Below are 19315 nucleotides of genomic sequence, written 5' to 3'. Positions count from 1 at the left end.
TGGGCCATCACATTCATCGTCGGGCTGCCACCGACATGGGACCACCTTCACCTGACTGACACTGAGCCATCATCGGAAAACCATCATTGGCAGCCGCCGCTGCCGCCAGGCTGCCATTACCAGACCATCACTATCGTCACAAGATCATCATCATTTTTCAACCACCGTCGCCCCAAGATCAGCATTGCCAGACGAATGCTATTGTACTACAACCATTATAGATGAACCATTGTTGCCTTGTAGATGCTACAGTTGCTTTTGTTGTCGCTAGACCACCATATCCCTGGCCCCCATTGTCGTCGGATCACTGTCGTCTATTAGCCAACAAACTATAGTTATGAGGTTGACGCCGCTACAACCGCCACCAATGCTCGGACACTATCGCAGTTGATGTTAGGCCACCAGTGCCCAACTGATGCCATTGCCATATTTAGGCTCCTAGCTATTGCTATCACAACAAACTGTTCGGATCATTGTTGCTGAATTTCTCAGAAACGACATCGAGTCATTTCCCCTCAATCAAGCTTCTAACTATTTTCTCCTTGGCAATATGGATAGAATTTGGGTGTGCGTGGTTGAACGACGTGTGTAAGGGTGATGTAGGGTGTGTGAGAAAAATTTTAGGTGGACATAGGTTTGGGTATGGCGGATGCTAGAAACACTAGGATAGAACTAGGGTTAGGCTAGCTTTAATATCAAATGATACCGGAGATAACCCAAACAACAATAAGAAATCAAATATTATCATTAGAAGTAAATGTGTGGTTACAATCAAATACATTTGAAAAAAAAAATACAACACAACACTCAAAAATCTAAAATAGCAAGAAACACTTAAACCGGTGGGATCTTAGGGTGGTAGTGGAGATTGACGAGGGTTCTGAAGGCATAAGGTGGAAGTGCGGAGCAAATGGGCGGATATGACAACCGACCAGCAGGTACTTGCTGTCCTGAGTGGCAACAATGTGGAATTTGGGTTTTGGAGCTTGGAACAACGGATGTGGCAGAGAAGTGGTGCAAAAGGGCTGAGACAGCGATTAGGTGGTAGGGACGTGGTTTGGGATGGCTGGAACATCAGATGGTGGGAAGGGGAGAAGATTTTTCATGGCTGAAACATCGATGTCAACAAGCATAAGCGTCGGGATCGTAGGAAACGTAAGTTGAAATGTAGAAACTGTAGAAAATAGCCAAAAAAGACAGTTCTGAGCAGCTGCATCAGGGAAGAGACGGCCACGAGCGATGAGCGAGGATGCATAAGGATAATAAGGGAACATAATCAACACCTCGGGAGAAATATATGACTGGAGCACCACTTATTCACTTGGATACAATCCTCAAAGGGAGAAACAGATGCCAGCAGCTGCCCTAACAAACCAAAAAAAAAAAAAAAAAAAACTATGAATCCAAACCATAATACACATATATAGGAAATGACTAAAAAAATAAAGGATAATAGAGAATAAATTATAAAAGAAAGGAAAATGAGGCTTGCGGCTTGTCTCCCGTGCTAGCAGGAGTACCGGCTTCCCATAATACTGTAGCTTAAGTCACAGAAGGCAGGGGGAGGGGGGCTCCCACGTCAATCTTCCGGAGTCGGGAGGGCTTTGGCCTAATCTGTCGAAGTTTTTGTTTCCACGTAGTAGTTAGATCACTCATGTTGAATGTGGTAGAGCTACTGTAACTTCCCAGTAAGTCACTCCTGTCGACATTGTCAATCCAAAACACATTTTGATAGAATAAATATCCATCTGCTTTTGACGCAACCTGAGTTGTAGCTACATATAATCATATATTCTCCCAAAGTAACTCTCCGGCCACATTTCCATAATTTGCCTCTTCCACTCATTGCACTCAACTGAATGTATCCGGTAAACAACTATGTAAGGAGGATTTAACTTTGTGATGAAAATTGTGGCAGACTGCTCCACTCTTACTAGCAACCACTCAGACGAGACCTATTCTTCTTCTCTGATAGGACCCAGATCCCATTGAAAATTTTTTCCCCACCAAGCTTCTAAAATAACTTCCAAAGCTATGGTTCATCCCTCATGTCTGGAAATGTGATGGTGGATACACAGCTAAAAAAAATCTAATACTCATATAACTCTATATAATCTTCCAGATGTGTCACAAAATGACTCTATATCTGATAAGTTGGACCTCCCTCAACAAAGACTACTCAGAAAGGAGTCTATAAATATGATAAAGTTTGAATTTCTCTTATATAGGATGGCTTTGTGTCTGATATCAACTCCTCAAACTCAATACTCTTTTGGGCATCCAAGGCCAGCCCTGCTAATGCTTCTCTTAACTCCTGCAAAACGATAGCTCGAGGCACTACAATCTCGTACTCTGCATGAACAAACATTACCTTATACTCACTACCTTCTAGAATAGTTACTTTCAACTCAGTTGTAATCTCTCTCCTGGGTTCAATTGGAATCGATGACATCTCTTCTCATCGACTAGCAGACGGTGCTTCCTCTTTCGCGTCGTCACTCTCTTATGTGTCTAAAGTGTCATTGTCAATTCCTTCAATTTCTCCCTACTAGGTGAAATATATCATCCGCTAGGTTGTGCAATCTACTTTAATATGCCCAAATCTATTGGACTTGAAACACTTTATGATTGGGACGGTTTTAGGAATACTTATTTGCTCCATATGTTCTCTACTCTGAATCAATTTCTCCTAAAGCAAAGTCGGTTCTAGCTGTAAGATCCTGAGGCTGAACCCTACCTGTCAGATGTGGTCTCTCCACATTTGAAACTGGGGTTAGAATACCAATATAAATCGATACAATCATGTACTCTGCATGAACAAACATTACCTTATACTCACTACCTTCTAGAATAGTTACTTTCAACTCAGCTATAATCTCTCTCCTGGGTTCAATTGGAATCAATGACATCTCTTCCTCATCGATTGGCAGCCGGTACTTCCTCTTTCATGTCTTCACTCTCTTATGTGCCTACTGTGTCACTGTCAATTCCTTCAATTTCTCCCTGCTTAGTGAAATATATCATTCACTAGGTTGTGCAATCTGCTTTAATATGCCCAAATCTATTAAACTTGAAACACTTTATGATTGGGACGGATTTAAGAATACTTATTTGCTCCATATGTTCTCTACTCTGAATCAATTTCTCCTAAAGCAAAATCGGTTCTAGCTGTAAGATCCTGAGGCTGAACCCTACCTGTCAGATGTGGTGGTCATCTGGTGATGTGGTTTCTCCACATTTGAAACTGGGGTCTGAATACCAATATACAGCGATACAATCTTGTACTCTCCATGAACAAACATTACATGAACAAACATTACCTTATATACCTTATACTCACTACCTTCTAGAATAGTTACTTTCAACTCAATTGTAATCTCTCTCCTGGGTTCAATTGGAATCGATGACATCTCTTCCTCATCGACTGGGAGCCGGTACTTCCTCTTTCGTGTCTTCACTCTCTTATGTGTCTACTGTGTCATTGTCAATTCCTTTAATTTCTCCCTACTCAGTGAAATATATCATCCGCTAGGTTGTGCAATCTGCTTTAATATACCCAAATCTATTGGACTTGAAACACTTATGATTGGGACGGATTTAGGAATACTTATTTACTCCATATGTTCTCTACTCTGAATCAGTTTCTCCTAAAGCAAAATCGGTTCTAGCTGTAAGATCCCGAGGCTGAACCCTACCTGTCATATGTGGTGGTCATCTGGTGATGTGGTCTCTATACATTTGAAACTGGGGTCTGAATACCAATATGTAGTGAATTGGTGGGTAATGGGCGTTGCATCTCTCGTTTTCATCTCAAAGTATGTAGTGATCTTATCTTTTCTCTCACGATGACGTAGGTACTTCGAATTTTATCACCAGAATAATGCACTCTTCTTTAGTTTGCAGGTGACTAATTTCACCATTCTATCTAGTGGGATGTCCTTAAACTCAAAGACACATTCTAAGAGTTAGAGCCACTCAATGAACTCGTCTGAAAATATGACAAATTCTACTTTACTTCAAAATTCTAGCTTCTCAGATATTTCTTCGAGGTATTACATAGTGGAACAAATTCACTCCATTCCATCTAGCAAGTCATCGTTGTGGCTATGGGTGACCCATCTGATCGCCTCCAGTTGAAGGTGGCAAGCCTCTGTTGTAGTTGGTGGGTTTCCCACTATATATTATTCCTAAAAATTCTCAGGACACCTCTTTGTGAATTATTCATAAACTGCATCGTGTCATTTTCCCTCGATCAAGCTTCCAACAATTATATCATTAGTGACATGGCTAGGTCTAGGGTGTGGGTTAGTGGAAGTAGAAGTGTAAGGGAGATGTAGGGTGAGAAAGATTTTTTAGGTAGAGATAGGTTTGGGTATAGCGGATGCGAGAAATCTTGTGATAGAATTAAAGTTAGGCTAGCTCTGATACTTAATGATATCGAAATTAACTCAAGCGACAATAAAAATAAATAAATATTATTACTGGAAGTAAATATGCAGTTACTATCAAACGTACTTACAAGAAAAAATACAAGTCACCCAAAAAGCTGAAATAGCGACAAACACGACACATATACTCAAACCAGAACAATTGAGAGAATATTACAATCGAACAATTGGTCCTTGCTGCCATGGGCAACAAGGTAGAATTTGGATTCCGAAGGCTTGAACAACAGATATGTGGTAGGGAGGCGGGGTGCCCCAACCCGACCCGGGGCTAAAATTTAATCAAGATGGGAACGAACGGCTAGACGGTAAAACGAATTCTGTGTTATTCTAATTCTATTACTCTAATATTTAAAAAATTATGAAAGATCCACTAAAAAAAGCAAATAAAATTAGTTAAGTAGAAATTTGTACCTTTTAAGCTGTTTTCGCCTCTTATGCACATTTGCTCTTCTATTCATCTTGTTCAAAAACTTAAAATCTAAAAGAAAATATTAAAGCAACATAATGAGTTATCTAAGGATAACTCATGAGTAGTTACACTTCTAAACTATAGTAACCCAGAAAAAAAAATAATATGCATGATGAGCTTTCATATTTCTATAATAAATCTAATAGTATGTTAATGCATGTATGAATGACCTTTTCTAAATTAAATTAGTCAATTCTTCTAGAGACATTTGCTTTACTTTTACTTTATACTATTTACATACACATCTGAGTTATTTAAAGATAACCTAGAAGTAATCACATTTCTAAATTATAATAGACCAAAGAAAAAAAATTAATATGCATGCTGATAATCTTTCATATTTCTATAATAAATTTGATGATATGTTAATGCATATATCAATGACATTTTCTATATGAAAATACCCAATTCTTCTATAGAGATTTACTTTTACATACACATCTGTCTCTGTGAGGATCACCATCAACAAAATCTAACACACCCTTAACCAATATTGTCCCAGCGGCTCCCGTTGGCACAACGGTTAGCAATATAAACATAACAACTGTCTAGGGTGGAAAGACCTTTACCTGCCTCTGGCCGATATTATCGCATCGCGACAATGACTAGCAATGTAAACATCATAATTATTTGGGAAGTAAGATTTGGTATACTCTCTTATGACCGATATTATCTCGCCAACACAACGATTAGTGATCTAACAATTACAATTGTTTGTGGCGGTAGAAAAATCTCTACGCATATGGTTACATTGTTATCCCCTTGCATGTACCATTATGGGGTGAACTCCTCCAAACTTGCACATAAAAGCATTCATATAAAACTAGTTCATTTTTCATAATATATATTATTCTAAGACATCTTCTTTCATCTACTAACATGTATACTTACTCTTACTCTGTTATGAAACTATTCTATCTCTTACTTATATCATACATTTCTTTTTCTAACATGCTTATCGTGTATAAATTTCTTATTATATCTATATTGCATATCATGTATATTATATATATCACGCATCTCATACATATCTTTCTATATCTTTCATAATATCTATCATGTCTAATAATATAAAGGAACTAAACTAGAACAGACATGGAGTCAAACATACATTTTGAAATAAAAGGGATTAATGAAATTTATAACTATTATTACTCATCTCGATTGTCACGCTAGATTCTTAATCTTTGGTAACCAACTGGATGTCGCAATAACTTTTATATGGATATTACTAACATATAAAATATAATATCAAACTTTAAGATTTAAACAATTTTCATTAATCAAATCATTCTTCTTAGCATAGGATTAATTTACGAAATTGTCCAATGACTAGCTTCCACACGCTCACTTCAAACTTGTTGCCTCAGGTAAACAACTTGGAATCTAAAAATAACTTGGGATTTCAGGATATCTTGGCGCATAAAGTGATTTAACTAAAAACATAACCGATTAGCTTAAACGTGCCTTAAACGAGCTTCATGGCGAAACCCAACCTACTTCGATCCTATCAATTCTTCTTCCCCCTTCTTTCTATCATCTCAATCTTTCCTTCCCCTTCAATGATTTTGTGCTAAAGCCCTTACGATAGCTCAAAAAATACTTTTGAAACTTGTGACACAAGTTCGGCGCCTTCGACGGCTACCAGAAATGAAAAAGATGCACGATTTGTGACAAATTTCAAAATAGACGTGTCAGAAAAAAAAAGAAATATCTCAAATAGCGTGAATCCCACTTACCAATTTTGTCATGGAACTCAGAATCGCAAGCTACAACACTCGACAACTCGTTCACCTCCTCTTCTTGCAACTCAGCGGGTTGCGAGTGTACACGAGTCGCGACAGTGCTACAAGGCCCCAATCATAACTCCTAGCTACACCTTCTGTCGAGCGCGATTAAAGCAGGGAAGAAGAAGGGTCGTGCAGTCAAAACTAAGAGGGGGAGATAAGTTTGAATATTTTGAAGAGAATTACCCTATTCAAAGCTTATATTGCAGGGTTAGTCGGTGGGAACAGTAGCAAGAGAGGGTTAATTAAGGTTTAATTAAGTTTAATTAAATTTAATTAACTCATTATCCTATAAATTTATATCTCTCATTCCATTCATAATATATATCTGTTGTTATATATTGAATTGATCGATACGACATGTAGAACTTTATAAAATTAATATGGTTGAAATATGAGGGGATGTATAATTTGGGGTATGTTTTAAGTTGCCAAAATTTTTATTAGATTTCTCAAAACTGGTTATATGGTGCAGGAGGGTCGGGACTGTGTTAGAGACATGGTCCGAGATGGCTGTAACAATGGATGGTGGGAAGGGAAGAAGATTTCTAGTGTCTAGAGCAACAATGGCAAGCGGGAGCACTAGGATCGCAGGGAATGTAGGATGGAATGCAGAAACTATCGAAAATAGCTAAAATAGGTTGTTTCGGGAGGCTACAGCAAGGAAGAGGCAGTCGAGAGCAATGTGGGAAGATGCAAAAGAGTGATAGGAAAATATAATCATTATCTCGGAAAAAAATATATAGCCGGAGCACCACCCAACCCCTTGGAAACACCACTCAATGTAGGTGCTTCACGTTTTCTCGCCATAGAAATGCACTATTCTTTAACATAATGACATCTAGTTTTACCCTTATGTCAAACGTAATGTCCTTGTACTTAAAAACTTGTTTCCACAGTTTGAAGCAACTCAATGAACTCATTCGAATTCATGCAACCTTCAAAATTTGGTAAATCCACATTTACTTCAAAATTAGTCTATCATTTCTATACTCAATACCAAATCGATGTGCATCAACTCTTTGTCGCTTGAGGCTTCTTGATGAAAAGTGTTTACATCCTCACCACCATCTGAGCATTCACAGTTGTTAATGCGGGTTAATTCCTCATATGGTCTCCTTTCAAAATTGATGAACCTCCTTCGCGAATGGATCATTTTTCCCTACATATCATCCAAATCAAGCTCCTGAACACCTCATTAAGGGTTTCTCATTGGTGGTATAGTGTCCTTTTCTTATAATTTCGGCTAACAAGAAATGATGATTTAGGGTTAAGGTTTGGTCTAGGTAGATGATATGTGGATATTTTTTTAGTGAAGGTATTAGGTTAAGCCATATGGATTTTTGTTTGGGAGTAAAAAAGAAAATATTAAAAAAATTTAGGATTTATCACGGTTTGATTCTAAATGATACCAAACTAGGCAAAGAGTTAGTATGAGAATGTTAGAAAATGGGTTAGGAGGGTTGTAAAATGAGGACAAAATAGTAAAAATGACATTGATGGTTGAGAAACGACAACAAAACTACTACCAGACAACAAATCATATGCCGAAACAACAATTCAGCAGCTGCCCAACTTGAAAATAGTGAGGTGAACAACAAAACGTTTTTAAAATATGGATTCACTCCTCGAAAAAAAATAAGCTATATCTCTCCAAATAGGAGAAAACAGGGAAAAAAGTTTTCAAATAACAATATACAAATAGAAGTCCCAAAATCAAATTTTTACAACATATTTATGCTAAGAGAAAATAGATCCCTAATTCCTTATTCAAATAATAAAAAAGAGCCCACATAGGCTGTAATGACCAAAGGACGAGAATTCACGGTTGGATATCATGGGACGACTTTCCATACAATATCTCCAATCCCGTGCAAGCGAGATAGTGGAAAACAGCTCTGCGTCAAATAAAGACATTGATCGTTATTTTAATGTTTAAAAATGTATTTTTGAAATTTATGGTGGAGTGAAGAGAGATTCAAAAGGTTATGATGAAAAAAAATGCTAAGGCAAGCCCAAATTGATCTAATTTAAGTTGATTTAGAAAACCACTTTAAGGAATGGGCTTTTATGAGTAAATGGCTAAAATTGCTTGCTGATATATGGGTAGTTTTGGTTGAGTTTATATAATTTTCAAGGGTTAAAGTAGAAGAATATGTTTTAGTCTTGCCTATCTTGGCCAGAAGCTTTAGGAGAGATTTTATAGTGGGTGTGAGGTTAAGATTGGGTAGTGTTAGTCTTAGAGGATTCTAGAAATGTGGAGACAGAGAATTATATATATACCACACAATTCTTATGCATTTACATATCTAATACCTAGAGTTTTATATTTACATATAAAACACTTGAGTTTCATAATTACATCAAAATATATGAATGAAAAGGTATATATTACGATTAAAAAAATAATATGAAGAGTATTTTTATATGATGTTAAAGATTTAATAATTTATTTACCTTCACTGCTTCACATTCCCATGTATCTTTAAATACATTTCATTTTGAAAAACATCTAGATAAACTCAAGAAATTTTGTTAAAACAATCATCAATTCTTTTATGTGCATCAAGTATTTAACTTTGAAGTTTAAATTCAACTTTTTAATATTCACAATTTTTTTGGGACCTCTCCTTTGATTACTGAATCCTCTCACAATCATTAAATTTCTCTTTTCCTCTATTTTTAGAAACTACTCTTGTAAAGTTTAGTAAATCTACTTCAGAAGTAACCATATAATCATTTCCTTTTTTGAAGTATGAATTCAATATAGTTAGAACAAATTGTGATAAAACTTGGAGAAATTATAAATCAATTTATAAAAAGAAACCAATCTTTCAAACGAAGTTTAAAATGTGAGAAACTATAGAAAATATTAAACCAAGGGAATAAAATCATACTACAAAAGAGAATGAAAACCATCGTTGAGCAATTTGAATACCTGCATGTCTAACCGTATGCTGAAGCACAACCCTTTTTGGTGCAGCCGTACTGTACGGAAAGAACTGGGATGAAATGGCTAAACCCAGCACACTCAGTTGCAACAAGCATCGTAAAATCAATGGCCTGGCCAACCAACGACTGATAAGAGGCAAAATAGGACCCATGCACCAGCCGGTGACAACACCAACAATGGCTGCCACTATAGCATCAGGTACAAAAAATCCTGCAAAAAGAAGATAATTGTAAAAAATATGAGAAAATATCTGAAACAACAAAGAAACAGCAGTTTGTTATTTAAATAAAGTGACTTTTTAAAACAGTAAATTTTTTTATGGGATCAAGGATTGGCTCGTAGAAAGGAATACTGGCACCAAAATACAAGAAATTTTTGTGACTACGGAGGAGAAAATATGATATGGTTCAGTGCAAAAGCATCATATCCATTTTCATTTGGAAATAATGATCCGCAGAAGAAAATAAGAAGCTGCTAAATTTCAACCTTCATTTAGCAACTATAATATGATAAAGCTCTAACATAATAAAACCTCATTTCAGCAGTTTTCAAATGCAGCTTATGGAAATTTGCAAGGATTCTCCACTAGAAAATTGGGTAACTATTCTTCAAATAATCATTCGTATGAAGAGTTGCATATAATATTAAATATAGCAAAAAGGTTTGGAAGATAGAAAAGCTAAGAACACTAACAAGACAAGTGAATTTTATAGAAATTACCAAATGGTGGCGGAAGAGAACCCATCATTCCCATCTTCTCAATTACGAATTGGACAAAAAAACCGCCAAAGTAGACACTATATGTGACACATGGGATTGAAGGGATAACATACCCAGCCAATGATCTGAAAGAAAGAGATATGGCCAATCAAAACATATAATGATAAAAATTGAATTGACCATTTATATAGCTACTTAAGCAGCGAAAAAAGAGCAAGATTAAGTTTTTCAAAATTAATGTGGCGTATAAATGGCAGCCATAAGCAAAATATCAACAAGAACTAAGTAAAAAAACTGCTTTAGGCTCTGCTTGAAGAGAAACATCAATGATAATGACAGCTAGATGTTCCTTCAAAGCCTTCTTGAAGGTTTTTGCAAAAACTTTTACTGGGTAGAAACAGTGTCTTGTACATGATGACATTTTCTAAGGATTAAATGCACAAGGTTAAGCAAGGGATTTTAAGTTTCAAGGGGCAAAGTGCAAGAGAATTTATTCTTACAAAGTAAACTTAAGCATCCTTAAAAAACATCTGGGTTTAGAAAATTGAAATAATTACAAAAATTAATTAAGAAGAATGACAAAATAGTACTAGAAAAAAGAATGTATGCAACAAGAGAAACCATGAAGAAATAAGACTAGGCAAATCACAAATAGTAAATATAATGACAACCATATCAACCAAAAAAGCTGTACAACTCAATTGCACTGAGAGAGCTTTGAGCTACATAAGAGAAGATATTTTAATTCAAAGCAAATTTGGATTTTGCCCAATGTGAAGAGCTTTGCACATTGGATTTTGAGCTACATAAGAGAAGAGCTTTGAGCTACATAAGAAAAAAAAAACTTCTCTTGCCGATCACTTCCCTTCACTTCTAAAGAGAGTACTGTAACGTGGTTCGATGTGCTAAAAAATCGGCCAGTTCATTTATGGTGATTTGCAAGGATAAATAGAGGTAGACTTAAAATTTACTTTCCCTTAACAAAGAAGTGATGAGTAAGAAACATTCACGTCTTAATGCAAAAAGAAAAAAAAAATCTTAGGCAAGTAAAAAATGACAGAATAATTTTATCGAATAATAGCAACAAGAAAGCCAAAAACATTCAAATTTTCTACTTTTAACAGCAAGCTTTTTTCCCCATGAGAATCAATACCAGATTCATAAGCTTTTTTCCCCTATAATAGTGAGCATGATTATACGAGCATAATGAAAATATATATGTGATAAAATACTTTGTTAGTTCTTCCATGTTTCCTTGAAGAACAACGGAATTGAGATGAAGGCTGATATAGCGGAAGGGCACAAATTAATTCAACATCTCGAAGGAACAAACCAAGTAGCTTCATTTTATCAGGGTTATCAAAAAGTATAACAAATAGTAAAACGAGTAGCATGCCGTAATAAATGAATATTTGATGAAGAAACAATGTATCAAACCTAGAAAAAAAAATTCTACTTGGTAATCATCATGTATACCGAATAATGTTTTAATCAACAAAATATATGGTTGATCATTTCATAAATATGGAAAGCATGCAGCTACAAAAAAGTAAATATGTAAACAAATGTATAAATGGAAGTACTTGAATGATTGATCTCCAAAATGCTTTTTTGTTAGACGGAAAAAGAACCATGAAATAAGCATAGAAGAAGACAACACATATGTCAAGTATCCTCCTTCAAGTCCAGCTTGTAGATAAGCCTGCTTAAAGCAAGTAGGACAGGACAAACATCAATTTCACTGTATCATGTAACTAAAATACTTCAATTTAGATCAACGAAAAAGCACAATAATAAGAAACTCCAATGTGAAGTAATGCAAAAACTGAATAGTAAGAAAAACTCCTTTAGTGCTATGTTTAAGTGCCTTACAGTTGATTTTTTATGTTCCAATGATATTGTTACATGACATTTTTAAATCAATTTATGTTCTATAACATATGCCATTAGCAAGCCAATCTCAACCAAAAATCAAGGTCTTTGATTGTAATAGAGTAAAGTAACAAAGTAATGATTGATTTTTAATCCATCTTTGAGTTTATTTGAGTCAAGCCGATCAATTTTAAAGCAATATTCTATAGTGTACATGTAAGCTCACAAACATAATCAATAACACTCAAATTTTCAGCTATTATCAAGCAAGTTTCCAACAAAATTATCAGTTGTATTCTAGTAAGTACCAATCTTGAACAACTAAAGGCTGCACTAATCTTGTCCAAAAATATAAAGGTTATTAAACAATAAAGCCAATAACTGTCATGGTAATCTGGATCATTGTTGACTAAATGCTAATATAAAGTAAAAAATCTAGCTTACCACGGTCATGAAAGCATATAGCCCAAATGCTCCCCAAAAAAATGTTTCATCTGAGAGAACCTTCAAAGCGCACAACAAAAGATATTGTCAACTTAAACAACTGATCACTAAGCGTGTACCACCTTCTTTAATAATGATAAATAAAATAAGACTCTCAATGAATATCCAGTGGCCTCAAAACTATCAAGAATTTGATGTTTAATCAGTTATAATTACTGTGAAAATATAACACATTGAGGTATTTAACTGAAAAATTGAGATCAGTAACAGCGTGAGATCTTAGAACTTAAAACCGTTACTTTATATTCAAACCTCGATTGGCAATTTGTCAGAGGCGGCTTTTTGAGAGACTGGAAGTGATCTCCATATAACTCTTGGAATAAACAAACCCATTAGAGCGCTGGGGATAAACGTAAGGAATGCCAAGTATGGGCGCGCAAACCTGCAATAAAACCCAGGTTTATTGTCAAAAGATGGTTATGAGGATTTTCATATAAATTACAACATAGCATGATCAGGTGCACTACAAAATTACATATTTACATTATCATTAATAAAAACCAAGGTTTATTGTAAAAAACGTAAACATCCATAAATAATGGTCATCTGCCTATTCATCTTTCTCTTGTCCTGGTGCCTTAATATTGGGCACGGCACAATGCTGTAGAAAATCATGCCATAAACACCAACATGAACAACAATAGCCTATTCTAACATTTGGGCCACTTTTATTAATTTTCATTCTCTATTCATACCATCTAAGTGAAGCATACAAATCATTCTATTCATGCTGCCTTTGTTCCATCCCACTTCCTTCCTAATCCTTCAAAATCCACCTGTATAGTGTGGACGTTTTATAGTTTTAGTGTACATGTCCAAATCAATTAAGTCTACTTCCATAGTTATCGGATAGATGGTAGTCTCACAACCCTTCTAATATTCATTATTCAATCTATCATATTTAAATTTGTCTTAATCAATCTTAAAATTTTCAATTATGTCACACTCGACTTCGTAATTTGTTATTTTTTCTTTATTTCACAACACTCGGATCCACACAACATAATTAACCTAGGTGTAGTTTTATAAGTTTTTATAGCTTCAATGATATTCTCTTATCGCATAATACCTACAGAACGCATCCCCATTTTAACAACTCATTCTTAACTCCACCAAAGGTATTTTTATAACTTGAACATACCATTGACACAATTTATTTTTTTTTAATACAAACAAAAAGAATTCGTCGGGCGCTCAACCATAAACCTTCTCAAGGTTAATAAATATAATATAAAGAACATTTCTTTGTTTTATATAGTTTTCATTGCCTTAGGACAAAATTGCTTCCATAATAGAACTTCATGTGATGAAAACAAATTGATTCTCCAAATCTAAAATAAATTTTCTATGTTTCATAACCCTCTTCCATAACTTTATTGCATAACTTATATATTTAATTCCTCTATAATTTCCTTACTTTTCAACATCATTATTCTTAAAATTTATACTAAAATGCTTCAAGTATTTAATGATCTCTTAGCATTCAAATTTCCATTGGAAAATTTGTTTACAAGCTATTGCAACCCACAACTCTTCAAATTTCAGCATTTTTATCATATGAACCTAAACTTTTACTCTATGCATCTTCTTCAAAGCTAAACTCACTTGACATTTTAAGATCAATCAATTATATACCTCATTATTTTGTTTATTATTTCCTCCAAACCGACAGTATGATTTCTTCCTTAAAATTCTGTTCTGATAGTTACACAAAACCCTAAAATAACTTCTTATCTAAGAAGGTTATATTCTAGCCAGATGAAATTTTAGAAGGCCAATTTCTAAAACTATCAATTTTGGCACGTTTCAAAGCATAAACCATGATGGGAGAGGTACACTAACTCTGAGCTGCCGAATAAGAAAAAGTTTTTTACATATATAGGTCCTCAAACAATACTTATTAAATTTTGCGGTCCCAAAAAAATAAATTTACGGGTGAAGGACTTCTGTTACAGCCTCCGTCTCCACCAGCCGTCAAATCTCCAGTCGAAATGCTGACTGCCAGTTCAACAGCATAATCCTGCCCATCCAGCGGCTTGAAGAAAATAGATCCATCAGCTATGCTACCAGCAAGCTTTGTTGGAAGCCGGCCGCGACATCTTTCACATCATGGAGTGCAACATTTTCAGGCTCGTCCTCTCCTCCAACCTCAAAGAGGCCGTCGCACTCAGTACCGCAAAGATTGCGGCAGCCACAGGAAAAGGCTGAGTTGGCAGCCGCTAGACTCAATGATGCAGAAATGAGGCGACGGGCTCTGGTTAGAGAGAAGGGTGCAGTTTGAAGGAGCTTGAGGCCATAGCTGAGGAAAGTGATTTAAGTCTAAGGCTCTTTGAGGAAGCGGAGCGCTGAAAATGAGGAAGCAGAAGAAGAAGAACTGGATATATGCAGTGGCTGCTACTGTTTTATCCTAGGTGTTGCTGCTGCTGTAGTCATTATCTTCAAGGCGCTGGATTGACGGGAGTAGGTCACTGAACCGGCGGTCAGCATTTTGGTCAGAGATTCAGCAGGTGGCGGAGATGTAAGCAGTAACAGAAGGCTTCACCCATAAATTTGATTTTTTTGGACCGCCACATGTAATAAGTATTATTTGGGGACCTCCATATATAAAAACCCCAAAAGAAAAATGGCATGAAGTTGCCGCTAGTACTAATAATTTACATACTAATTAGTTTTTGATACAAATGACACATAGCAAAGCTGCACCTTCACCTGAACTTCCCTAGACGACATAGCATAATTAATTTGAGAGAAATGGTGAATTATAAATTAACAATTACCTAAAGCATATAATAGAAGTATAAGAAAACACAATGTCCACGTTTGATGGTGAAATACCAGCAACACTAGAATGTTCTTTTTTTTTGGTAAGGTTTAGAAACAAACATCTAAGAAAAAATAGGAGCATTTACATATACCACACAATTCTTATGTATTTACATCTCTAAAACCTAAACATTCATATTTATATATATACCACTCAAATCTTTAACATCACATAAAAAATACCACCATCACTATGTTTCTGAAAGTGAAATACACTTTTCATACATAAGTTTACGACAGTGAGGTGTCATAAGTGTAAATATCAAACTTTGAGCGTTAGATATGTAAATACATAAGAATTGTGTCGTATGTATGCAAATTTCCCTAAAATTTAATTTACATACTTTCCATTAAAAGAAATTTAGAACATGTAGAATTAAATTTAAAAGTAGAATAAGTCCTCTTACCAGCTCATTGCATGGCTTGACAGGAGCAATCTTAATACTGAAAACACAACTGGAAGAATTATCGCGAGGATGATAGAAGTAGCATGAATCAGCATTCCTAACAGACACGTCAAAGATATTAAATACTTCAAATTTATGAAAGAAAAAAAAACCATCCATGAAAAATCTACCATAACAAACCCAACAGTTATATAAAGCAAAAGGTGAAACAGAAGCAACTGTGATGTAATATAATCATTCAACTATGTAAACAACCAAAATGGATCCAAGTTCAAAATCTCCATAAATAGCTTTTTTGATAAGGTAATTAAAAAGGAGCAAAATTCTGCAGCATATTGAAATTGAATTGATATGGATCTCTATAATTAATTTTTGGCAGAAGAATAGCATTTTCAACCAAAATAAGCAGATAAAAAACAGAAATAAAGTTGCAAAAGCAATCCCATACAAAGTACCGTAGACATTCAGGTAAGGCAACAGGGAAGGTTTATGAACCTTGGAAAGATGTACCTCTAACTTGGAAAGTGGAAAAAACAAATGGCTAAAAAAAAAAGGAGGATTTACAAACATAACACTCAATTCTTATGTATTTACATATCTAACACCAAAAGATCAATTTTTTACATATATGACACCTTATCTTTCCATGCAAAGATATATTTCACTTTTTAAAAGTTAAAAAACTGGCACTTTTGATGTGATCAGAAAGATTTGGGTGGTATAAATGTAAAAAAGGAAAGTTCAAGTGTCAGATATGCAAATATATAGCGACTGTGTGGTATATATGTAAATGCCCATAAAAAATTGAAGAGGAAGAATGCAACAAGTGCAAGTCTTCTTTTTAATATCCTCACAACTCCAATTTTTTGGTAAGCCAAAAAGCAATGATCTAAAATTCATCATTAATAATTATGGCAAAAAGCCATCTTTATCTCATTTACTTTAAACTGATATAATATTTTCTTATTGCTAATATTTTATTAAAAAAAAGATGAGCATAATATCACTTATAAGAATGAATCTAATAAAACACAACTTGATTATTTTCTTACAAGAAATATAGATCGTCAAGAGTGTAAAGATTATAAGATCATTACAAGTAATGAATTTAAATACTCAACATAAATTATTGGTTTTAAATTTTAAGTGAACCGTTGAAAGATAAAAAATACAATAAAATTTTATTATAGAAGTAGGTGTGGGCATTTAAAAACACACAAATAAAGTTATTTTTATTAGTAAACTACAAGTTATTATGATTTGGGAAACTAATTATGTGGGATAAAGTAACGAGCACTATTAAGCAAGTTCCAAATGAAATACTTGGAGAATCAAAACGAAAAGCTTGTATAAATAAAAATAGTTTGTGGTGAAATAATAATGTATAAAAGAGATACAAATACAACAACAACAACAACAACAAGCCTTAATCCCACTACGTGGGGTCGGCTACATGAATCATTTTCCTCCATTGCGTCCTATTTAGTGTCAAATTTTCATTTAGTTCTAATAAATTAAGATCATTTTTTATACAATAAGCCCAAGTCTTCTACCTTAAGTCTAATCTAAAACATCTATTCTCCTAATCAGATCATCAGATAAAATATAAAAAGTTTTGTTATAAAAATTGGTTTAAATATAAAAGCTTACCAAATTGAAAAAAATATAAAGTAGCCCGTAGGGAGTCTAAGAGAATAATTTATGATGCTAAGAATTCTGCTATTCATTATCTTTATAAAAATTTGATACTAAAGATGGTGAAAAAAATAATAGATATACATACATATATATATATATATATAAATGTTTCATCAGGCGGGAGGCTCATCTAGGGTTTCGTCTCATGGCGAACCCTAGCGTCTACTACGGTGACTTCACGTTTGAAGAAGAAGAAGAAGGGCCTCTGTTTCGTCTTCCGTAGTCTTGCTTAGTGCTTCGTCTGTTTCAGAGAGCTCTGCTAGCCGTTTTAATTTTCTGTTTTGGAAAAGAAATAATTTTTGTAAACATTGAAGATAGTTTTAAATATAAATATGTGATTTTGATTTTTGAAAGTAATATTTTTAATTTTTGAAAAGAGATGAGACCAAACGAGTCTCACATATTGAATAGTTTGGATGACTGAGCGCAATACCGCAAGTAACATACTTATCCCGAAGAATAAACATATCACTTATAGTAGACTCAATCACCTAAACCACAGAATTTGTGACATCAGGTCTGCAAAATATTTTTATATGAGGCCAACAAGTTCCCCTACCTAATATAAGGATTAGATAGGGTTTATTTTACATGGGTTCCAATTTCACTATAGAGGTAAACCCCTATAGTTAATTACATCTCAAATGACCAGGATCACTTAAGAAAATTCTCGATTAAGATCAGTGTTTCTGCCTTTGAGATTTCAAAGTTTAGGTTTCCACGATTGGACATGGGAAAATCAAATGGAAGTGGCTTAAACAGGAACAATTATTTTAAAGAATCCAAATGAACAAATAGTAGGGAATATCACAGATCCAAGGAAAACCCCAGTGACCTCCCAACTATCCTATTGTTTGGCTTTATATCTTTGCAATAATGTTGTTTAATGTTTAATCCTGCAATTCACTTAGAATTTAAGACTTATGTTCGCACGATATCTGATCGTGCAAATAGCATTAAAAAATAGGAGGATTTACGCCGTACCGTACAGTAACCTCAGAATCTTAAAGTGCTAGAACTTATAGTTGCACAACAGGGTTATACAAAAGCCTAAAAGTGATATGTGAGGGTTTACGCTGCGTTAGACAAACCACCTCGAAATCATATGGGTTGTTATTTAAACTAAGAAAAATGCTTAGTGATATGAATTTGTTTTGAAGTTGCTCTTCTGAATGTCTTCATCGTGCTGCCCACTGTATTCGCTCCAAGCTCCTCGTCGTAACACCTCCGGATTCGATGTTAATTTTAAAGGTATATGCAATTGTTTAGTCAACGCTCTGCTGCCTGGTACCTCCTATAAAATCAACTACTGACCTCCTATTTTAAGGTATAGTGTGTAAAAGTAGCAGTAGCAGACAGAAGTATAGTAACCGAATCTTTAAGAAATGAACTAGCATGAATTGTATTAACAAAATTAATACCACTTAGAAAACTCAAGAAAAAACGGCAAATGACCCACAACGAAAGAAAATTCGAGAAAATCGACAGATGACTCACGATGGAAATCTCGAAGTAAAAATGACAAATAATAGCTCAAAGAAAGTCACCAAAAACACGGAAAAATCCCGTGTTAAAGACCACAAGTGCTTTACCAAAAGTTTTGATAAAATCCGACGAAAAATCCGAAGAAAGAA

The 19315-nt window shown here is 34.7% G+C and overlaps 1 protein-coding gene across 2 annotated transcripts in view; it reads right to left on the bottom strand.

The window, feature by feature from the left end:
• LOC110024828 (endoplasmic reticulum metallopeptidase 1) overlaps positions 1–19315 on the bottom strand; it is a 71000-nt gene that overhangs the window by 10195 nt on the left and 41490 nt on the right. Inside the window, exons 11-16 of one of the 2 annotated variants that reach the window (XM_020724998.1) lie at positions 15984–16080; positions 13006–13135; positions 12694–12753; positions 11961–12082; positions 10378–10502; positions 9643–9867 (exon numbers count right to left, since the gene is read on the bottom strand). In XM_020724998.1, coding sequence (XP_020580657.1) covers positions 9643–9867; positions 10378–10502; positions 11961–12082; positions 12694–12753; positions 13006–13135; positions 15984–16080 — 759 coding nt within the window. The remainder of the gene's footprint in view (positions 1–9642; positions 9868–10377; positions 10503–11960; positions 12083–12693; positions 12754–13005; positions 13136–15983; positions 16081–19315) is intronic. The other variant, XM_020724999.1, reaches the window with a different exon arrangement.

This window comes from Phalaenopsis equestris, unplaced genomic scaffold, assembly GCF_001263595.1.
Source record: "Phalaenopsis equestris unplaced genomic scaffold, ASM126359v1 Scaffold000276, whole genome shotgun sequence".
Taxonomy (NCBI): Eukaryota; Viridiplantae; Streptophyta; class Magnoliopsida; order Asparagales; family Orchidaceae; genus Phalaenopsis; species Phalaenopsis equestris.
The sequence above is the reverse complement of the archived record's forward strand: the minus strand, read 5'-3'. Positions and strand labels throughout refer to the sequence as shown.